The sequence below is a fragment of the Notolepis coatsorum genome (assembly GCF_963971535.1).
Source record: "Notolepis coatsorum genome assembly, chromosome: 3".
Lineage (NCBI taxonomy): Eukaryota > Metazoa > Chordata > Actinopteri > Aulopiformes > Paralepididae > Notolepis > Notolepis coatsorum.
Window position 1 is genome coordinate 94,520,322 of NC_140167.1, and position 9,275 is coordinate 94,529,596.

Genomic DNA, 9,275 nt, shown 5'->3' on the forward strand with positions numbered 1-9,275 from the left:
ATAAAGAAAATGACCTGTAGGACTGGCTGCCATAAAGAAAACGACCTGTAGGACTGGCTGCCATAAAGAAAACGACCTGTAGGACTGCCCTTCATTTGGACCCATGGAAATATTAGTAACGTGTTTTAAAAGTTGTGCATCAAAAAAGAGAGCAAAAAGGGTTTTCTCTCGTATCTTGCCTGCTCCAGGACCAGCAAGATCTCCTCTACATTTTCAAACGCCTAGAGAAAGCGTGTCTTAACCCTTTCACTGCCACACGACAGAAGGTTAGCCCTTTACTATCACACAACCGTTGTGTGATAGTAAAGGGCTAACCTTCTGTATTGTCACAGTGAAAGGGTTAACCGGCTGTCGTGTGGCAGTGAAAGGGTTAAGCTCGTCTGAAATTTATTATATTTATCGCGCGTGTGTGTGTGCTCCTTTGGGGACCTATTTCAGAACCAACCTGAGAAGCACAGCAAACGGGATTCCCGCCTCTGCTACGTTACTGCACTAAGAGCAGCCTTCACATACGCCAAATCCAGGAATATGATTTATAGATAGGGATGGGTATCGTTAGGATTTTATCGATACTACTACTCTTATCGATACTGCTTAACGGTTCGGTGCTTTATCGATACTCTTATCGGTTCTTTTTTATTATTTTGCAAGAAAAAAAGACAATTAATTAAGAACAGAATCGACATTGCTTTATTATTTATAACTTTATAAATAAATATTATAAATAAATATAATAAATAAATATTATTTCTCAAGCAACAGTAACCCTGTGACACTCGTTCACCCTATCCTCTGTCATCCTTCCTCTAGCTGCTAGGGTGAAGGGACTTTGGGCTTGGCTGGGACTGGTTGTGGTAGAGGGAGGAGGGGTGGGCTGGAACATGGTGGCCGCAGCCTCAGCCTGACGATCTATAAAAAGTTGTCATCTTTCAAATATATTTGTAGATAAACAATTAGCTAAGCAATTATATTTTATTTATTAGCCTATTCGTAATAATTCGTTATTAGCCTAGCTTACTCCGTATCTTGGCTTACCTGCAGTGGATGGAGATGGAACACTGCGAGCAAAGCAGTCGAAAACGGCGCATTTCTGCAGACTAATGTTATATTTTGACAACAGATGTTTTGACAAATTGCTTGTATTGCCACCCATTAGATAGCCTATATCATTTAGCATATGATTTTTAGATAGCCTATATCATTTATCTGTTCAAAAGTTGTCCTGGTTTGACAAATACAAAAGTCACTGGTAACGCATAAATATCACAATGCTTTTGTTCTCCAGACACACACCATTCCAAATATTATTAAAAATATTTCCACTACTCCAAAACAAAAAACAACTAACTTTAATAGCATTTTCTAAAGATTAGTTTCCTACACTCATACAGTAAGTAGGCTATCGTGATTAGACGTGTGCAGCTCTATAAAGCTGTTTTGTTTTCAGAGGATCACACAAATATTAAATTAGATTAGATTAGATTCAACTGTTTTGTCAGAGAACAACACAATCTTATTGGCAGCCTATAAGGGGGCAACTTTAGACAGTTGATCAAACTTAGTTTAGTTAAAAATAAAGAGAGAGAGAGCACAGATGACAAGTACAGTATGAAGAGGTAGAAATATATATTCATAATTAATTACATGCCAATATTAAATTAATGTGAAGCTTTGAAGGCACAACAATTGCATTTCCAATAAATATTAGGTTAGAAAATACATTTGCCGGATTTAACGTGACTTGCTTTAGCCTAATGTTCATTTGATTACATCTGTTCCCATCTTGTATTGTACAATACATTTTTCAAAACAAAAAAATAACCCTTTCGGTATAAACCGCGCCCACTTCTGGTTTTATATCCGAATACAGATACAGATCATTGTGTTGGTTGAACAGATACAGATACAGATAATGACGTCTCTGCAGTGCCCAGCCCTGTTCTATCAATCCAGTTCCCACTCAGTGCTGTCTGTTGGATTCAGTACAGCCTTATCTAATCCCTTTCTCTTTCTTTGCAAAGCTCCTTTCTTTTTCCTTTTTCTCCAGAAAGGTTAAAAACGATGTGTGTGTGTGTGTGTGTGTGTGTGTGTGTCTGCATGTTGCTGTGGGTGGGTGTGTGTGTTTGTCTGCATGTTGTGTGCGTTTGTGTGTTTGCTGTAGGGCAGGCTCCCTGCTGTGCCCGTGATTTCACACTGTGGGGTAGTGGGTGGAGGGGAGAGACTCCTGCTGAGTGATCTGTCCTGGTTTAGGAGCGAGACTGGTTGTCTGATTCCCCTCTGGCCACGGAAGGTCACACGGTAGCTGACCAAGGTCCAAAGATCCTCCAAGACCTCAGCAGATGATCTGCTGAAGGTCACTGAACTGATACGGAAGCTAAATGGGCTGTATATCTTCATACGTCTTCAGAACATTTAGATGTGAATCCCATGCAGGAAAGGATAACTGTTGCCTATGGTCTCTTCCATTTTCTGCGACAAGAATTTGCTTTAGAGCAGCGGTTCTCAAACTACGGGTTGCGACCCAAAGTGGGGTCGTGGATAGGTGACAGTGGGGTCGCGCATTGGCAAGTAAATGTTTTTATAAATGTTTTTATTTAAAATAATTTTTTTTATGTTCTGGCAACATATTTTGGCTAAATATGCCTCATTTTACAAATGCGTATTGATAACATAGTGCTGTAATAAAATCGTCTAATAAATATGCATGATCAAGTTCAACGTGTGCTTTTATTTTGATATTCCTTAATTCCACGTTGGTACATTAAGTGTGGGGTCGCCAAAAGAAATCCTAAATAAAATGGGGTTGTGGTATAAAAAGGGAACCCCTGCTTTAGAGTAATTTGAGCGCTGATTTTTTATTTACGTAGAAGTTGGTCCCATATTTAGTTTGTAAGGCAAAACCTGCAATGAGTTGAATGGATACAGATCAATCATCACACCCATATTCGTATTGAAGACACTGGAGAACAGTAGTCATTCTTATGTGTGGTTTATTCCCTTGCATTAATTAGACAGATAAATTACTCACATTTAAGTAAACAATTGAGAAATACATGTATTGGATCTACAATTATATAACACATAGCACTGGCCTGTGCATCAGTTTTTACTCCAGGCGTCGCGAAAGTGGTGATTATGTAGCTGAATTCAGAAACAGTCTTGGCACCAAAATATGTTGACTGGGCTCATTTTCATTGGTCGCTGGGCATCCCCCCTCACATTCTATTGTCATTTAGTTTTCACTGGAGGTCCTTTTGCATGAAGCCACAATGTAGCATTTCATGAATAGGTTTTGAGTGTTTCCTCTTACATCCATTATACAAAAGGAGACATGGACTTACTCACTAACCAGGCAGATGGGGACAAACACAGAGGAATATTTACAACGCTGAATGGATACTGGCAGGCTGAATGTGGCATCACTTTAAACAGGAAGAACCGTGTGTCTGGTGGAAAACTGCGGCCGGTTTGAGATTATATGCTGACAAATCTGCGCTACGTTTCTAATATCACATTTGGTATTGCTGCACTTTACTGCAAATGGATTGACAATGTCACTGTATATGTTTTGCTACTGTAATCCATGGCTCAGAGGGGAGCGTGTGAAGCTCATATCAGAAGTTCTCGTCGGCCTATACCCTGCAGAATATATCACGTCACATCCATCGCAGTATAACAGGCTCTCTAGTTTCGAGACTTTTACCAAGGTGGCTTGGTTATAGTGAGAGCGCGGTAGTAGTCGTTTATGCATTTAATCTAAAGGGAGTCAAATACAAGCGATATCCAAAGGCACGCAGCACTATTCAAACGGTTTACTTGCAGTCCAGTTTCTTTCATTTAGCACATCCATTGGGTTCCAATTACATAAGCTTATATTCTAATGTGTCCGTCCAGTCCCAGTGGTGAGATATACTTCATAATTCTAGTGTGTCCCTCCCAGCGCTTAGCTGCATGCTCCTGTAGCGGTGATGAGGTGAGTAGGTAGAGGGGGAAGTCTGGAGCAGCCTGGGGGTCCGTTGGGGAGTGTGTCCAGACCCAGGGAAGCTGTCTGGAGCAGCCTGGGGGTCCGTTGGGGAGTGTGTCCAGACCCAGGGAAGCTGTCTGGAGCAGCCTGGGGGTCAGTTGGGGAGTGTGTCCAGACCCAGGGAAGCTGTCTGGAGCAGCCAGGGGGTCAGTTGGGGAGTGTGTCCAGACCCAGGGAGGCTGTCTGGAGCAGCCTGGGGGGTCAGTTGGGTGTCCAGACCCAGGGAAGCTGTCTGGAGCAGCCTGTGGGGTCAGTTGGGGAGTGTGTCCAGACCCAGGGAAGCTGTCTGGAGCAGCCAGGGGGTCAGTTGGGGAGTGTGTCCAGACCCAGGGAAGCTGTCTGGAGCAGCCTGGAGGGGTCAGTTGGGGAGTGTGTCCAGACCCAGGGAAGCTGTCTGGAGCAGCCTGGGGGTCAGTTGGGTGTCCAGACCCAGGGAAGCTGTCTGGAGCAGCCTGGGGGGGTCAGTTGGGTGTCCAGACCCAGGGAAGCTGTCTGGAGCAGCCTGGAGGTCAGTTGGGTGTCCAGACCCAGGGAAGCTGTGTGGAGCAGCCTGGGGGGGTCAGTTGGGTGTCCAGACCCAGGGAAGCTGTCTGGAGCAGCCTGGAGGTCAGTTGGGTGTCCAGACCCAGGGAAGCTGTGTGGAGCAGCCTGGGGGGGTCAGTTGGGGAGTGTGTCCAGACCCAGGGAAGCTGTCTGGAGCAGCCTGGGGGTCAGTTGGGCAGCGTGTCCAGACCCAGGGAAGCTGTCTGGAGCAGCCTGGGGGTCAGTTGGGCAGTGTGTCCAGACCCAGGGAAGCTGTCTGGAGCAGCCTGGAGGGGTCAGTTGGGGAGTGTGTCCAGACCCAGGGAAGCTGTCTGGAGCAGCCTGGGGGTCAGTTGGGCAGCGTGTCCAGACCCAGGGAAGCTGTCTGGAGCAGCCTGGGGGGTCAGTTGGGCAGTGTGTCCAGACCCAGGGAAGCCGCGTGCTGCTTGGCGCGCATGCGCAGGTTCTCGATGCTGGTGGTCTTGCTGTTCAGGCTGCCCGGGATGCCTCCCGGCGGCGCCTGGAGCAGGGGGCTGTTCCACACCTGCTGGGCCTGGGACAGCGACTGGTAGTAGGACTGGCAGGGCAGCGAGCCGAGCGGCGGCGCCATGTTGACATTCATGCCCAGGTAGGGCAGCGAGGAGGGGGCGCTCATGTCGAAGGACGGGTAATGCACCATGTTGCTGGTGGCGGCCATGTGCTGGCGGAACTGCTCCTGCAACCGGAAGAGGCTGAGGGGGGAGGAGGCGTAGGCGTTGCCCGGGGCCAGACCGCCGCTGCTGGAGGACGGGAGGGAGGGAGAGCCCAGCGGAGAATCTGACAAAACCAAGGAGAGGATTTTTTATAGCATGTTTTACAAAAAAAACGCTAAAACATGTATTCGGAGGAGATATGAAAGGTAGAGAGCGGATGCATTAGTGAGGGGGGGGGGGGGTCTTCTTACCTGGCGCAGGGCTGAGGTGTCTGCAGGACGGAGAGCTGCTCCCCGGCTGTGCCCCCGCCTCCCCCCGCATCTCCTCCCTCACCCCCGCCCTCCTCATCTCCCCCCCGAGCTCGTCCTCGTCCCTGTCGGCGGTGTCCTCTGCCGCCGACTCGCTGTCCGAGGGCTCGGGGGACGTGACGTTGACCTCCACGCTCGTCTCCCCGGGCTGGGGCCGCGCCGCCGCCGCCAGCCTCTCCGTCTCCGAGAGAGAGGAGGAGGAGGAGGAGGAAGAGGAGGAGGAGGAGGGTGGAGGAGGAGGGGCGTCAGGGCCCAGGGTGGTGGTGGTGGTGGAGGGGTCTGCCTTGTTTTCCTCTCCCTCTGTGGCTGCGGACGCCTCCTTCTGCTTCTGGAGCTGCTCCTTCTGCAGGCTGCGCTGCTTCTTGCGGAACTTCGCACGGCGATTCTTGAACCACACCTGGTGGGAGGATCGCAAATGTGAGATCAGATCTCGGTTCATGCGTGTAGAAATAAACTCTCCGTTATGAGAGGGGGGTGAGAAGGAGAAGGGATGAGAAGGAAGCTGCGGCTCTACGACGAGCTCTTCATACCAGCGGCCATCAGGCTCCACAACAGTGGGCAGGGACCGCTGCCATCAGACATCCAACTACCAGGAACCTATAGTAGCTGACTCCCACCTGCCTTGTGCATACAGCACCTTATGTGAATACCGTATACTTCATCAGATCATATATTTAGCATTTAGGCATTTAGCATTTTTAGATTATATATTAGATTTATATTATTGGATTATTAGATTATATATTGCATATATTTAGCATTTGGTTTTTTTAGATTATATATTAGATAAGATTTAGATTATTGGATTATATATTGTAGCTATTTATTGAAAGGCAAATAAAACTGAGAGGGCATAGTACCCTCATCTCGCACCTTGTTGCCCATATGCACATGTCCAGAGTTAATTCTATTGATTTGTTCTATTGTTTACACTGCTTTTTTACTACCTGTGCCTCCCCTCCCCCATTCTGATATGATGCCTGAATTTCCCCAAGGGGATCAATAAAGGAATATCTTATCTCATCTTATATGCAGCCATGTTTTTCAGTTACTGCCCTATGAAGTGATACAATAAGACACATAATACTTTAGTCTCTCTAGGCCTTTTTTCCCTTTTTGAATATTGAGGTAGAGCGGTGGTCGGAAGGTTCCCGGTTTGATTCCCACTCCTCCCCGGGCAGTGTGTCGAAGTGTCCTTGTGCGAGACACTTAACCCCTAATTGCTCCCTATGAGCAGGTCGGCACCTTGCATGGTCACCTCCACCGTCGGTGTGTGAACGTGTGAGTGAATGGGTGAATGTGAGGAACAAATATTGTAAAGCGCTAAAGTTCAAGTTCAAGTTTCTTTAATAGTTGTCATACAGAAGTACAGAATACTTTTATACAAAATGCTTCTTACTGTTACGCTCCAGAGACTGTGCTAGACAAGATAGTATGAAATAAAATAGTATAGCATGTAAAATAGAAGTAAAAAAAAAAAAGTCACAGTGTTCAGTATAGACATATGTACAATGTTCGATGCAGAATAGAAGTAACTGAGTTACCATACAATATACAATATACTATGCAATGTACTAATATACAATACTATATAGTGCAAGAGCAGAAATGGGATGAGGTACAATTTAGGTACAATTTACAGTAAGGTGTACGAGTTGTAGTGCAAATCCTTTACCAATAAATATAAAGTGTAAAGTGTGTTTAGGTGATCTAAAGTGTGGAGAGTGGGTGCTGCAGTGTGTTGTTTGTTTAAGTGAGTGTGTGGGTGTGTGTGCTGTGTGCATTTGATGGTTGTTGCATAGTGTTTATTGTTTTTTTTTTTATATATACTTCAACACCTCACCTATATCCACCTCTGTGTGACAGGATTATATGGGTTATATGTAGTGATGCACCGATGTGAAAATTGTGGCCGATACCGATAACCGATATTAATATTGCTGTTCTGGCCGATACCGATATTTACCGATGTCGATATCTCTGTATAGAAAACACTTTTTTATGATAATCAAATAAAGAGCAATTTTCCAAAACGCATAATTTTTTTACTTTTGTAACTTATTTTCAGAAATGACTGATATTTTGAAACTATTTAAGGCCAAAACATGTCAAAAGAAAAAAAAAACATTTATAAAAAATAATATATATATTAATATCGGCCCTATCTTGATATCGGACCGATACCGATGTGTAAAAAAACGGCCATATCGGCCGATATTATATCGGCGGCCGATATATCCATCACTAGTTATATGGGATATTTTCATTCGGAAAAAGCCGGGTACCTGAACACGGGCCTCTGGCAGGTTGGTGCACATGGCCAGCCGCTCGCGCATCACCACGTCGGGGTAGTGGGTCTTCTGGAAGGTCTTCTCCAGCGCCTCCAGCTGCTGCGCGGTGAAGGCCGTGCGACTGCGCCGCTGCTTGCGGTGCTGGGAGCCGTATCGGGCCTCGAGGATGATGTCTGGAAATGTGCAGCCGTTGAGGAACAAGAAAACAAGGCCACTTTTTAACCCTTTCACTCATGCCGCACACTACCAAAAACGGTTAACCCCCTTTCACCGCAACGACGACACACAGAAGGTTAACCCTTTCACTGCCACCACACGACCGGCCGGTTAACCCTTTCACTGCCGCACACAACAGAAGGTTAATCTAATCTAGTTTCATTAATTAATTCATAACTTTTGTTGAACAATATAGATGCTATTTCTAACCTGTCGGCTGTTCTATATTGCCAACAAGATTGTCTACATTCCATTCAATACACATACATCTCAAATAAGCAAGGAAAGTGCTTGAAGATTAATTTTTATCTTCCAAATTTCAACAAGTTCAAGTGCAACTACATATATGAACCATAATAATACAAATTATGATGATAATCATACACTTATTTTATATCATTGGAAAGCCCTAGTTGTTGAGGTACTTTGAAATACCCAGTAACTAATAATCTATCACAAACTGATTCAAATTCATGTTCAGGGATTTCCTAAATAGGCCAGGCGACCCCCAAGAGTTTTAACCCTTTACTATCACACAACTGACGAGTCGTGACGACGACCCCTAATCGGTGCATACTTAAATATATCAGCATGCCACTCACATTCACACCGTCATCTACAGAATGAAATGTTCGAGTTACGGGCCAAATCGGTTGTTGTTCATATACTCTGTACTGTAACCAATGTGTGATAGACAGTAAAAACGCATAATGGTAAAAACGAGCAACGAAAGTTCTTACCAGCCAGTCTCTCCGCCAGAGTGAGTGCATGCACGGAGGGCCTGTAGTCGGGTGCGTGCTGGGCCTGTTGCGCCGCCTGCTGGTGGAGGTTATACATGGCGCTCAGCGAGTTCATCGCGTGGAGAGAGTAGCCGTTTACTCCGTAGTGCTGCATGATGAAGCGCGGTCTGGGCAGAGGAGACACGTTGTTATTATTATTAGAAAATGTAATAACATGAATAATAATACATTCCTCAAGGCACAAGTTAAATGTCGACAGAGCTGTATTATGAATAATAAAACGGATATGGATGCAACAGGTGAGATATCTAGGCCGACCTGTACATGAATATAGATACTTTACATCTAATTTACCTGTTTGGGTGAAAATGAAGTAGGAAACTTGGTGTCCGGGCAAATTGCGATAATTACAGAGCAACAGGAACGCTTTTGAGGAGCTAACCGAGGAGTTTCCCTAAACACATGTCCTTGATTTGTCTTCA

The 9,275-nt window shown here is 45.5% G+C and overlaps 1 protein-coding gene across 1 annotated transcript; it reads right to left on the reverse strand.

Annotated features, from left to right (window-relative positions):
• Positions 1-4,949: 4,949 nt before the first annotated feature.
• LOC311225285 (diencephalon/mesencephalon homeobox protein 1-B-like) lies at positions 4,950-8,947 on the reverse strand (the record flags this gene model as incomplete). The annotated part of the gene is made up of 4 exons (XM_084310507.1): positions 4,950-5,362; positions 5,490-5,943; positions 7,832-8,010; positions 8,794-8,947. The coding sequence occupies 4 exons, from the start codon at positions 8,945-8,947 to the stop codon at positions 4,950-4,952; spliced, it is 1,200 nt and encodes a 399-aa protein (XP_084166633.1).
• Between the last annotated feature and the right edge of the window lie 328 nt (positions 8,948-9,275).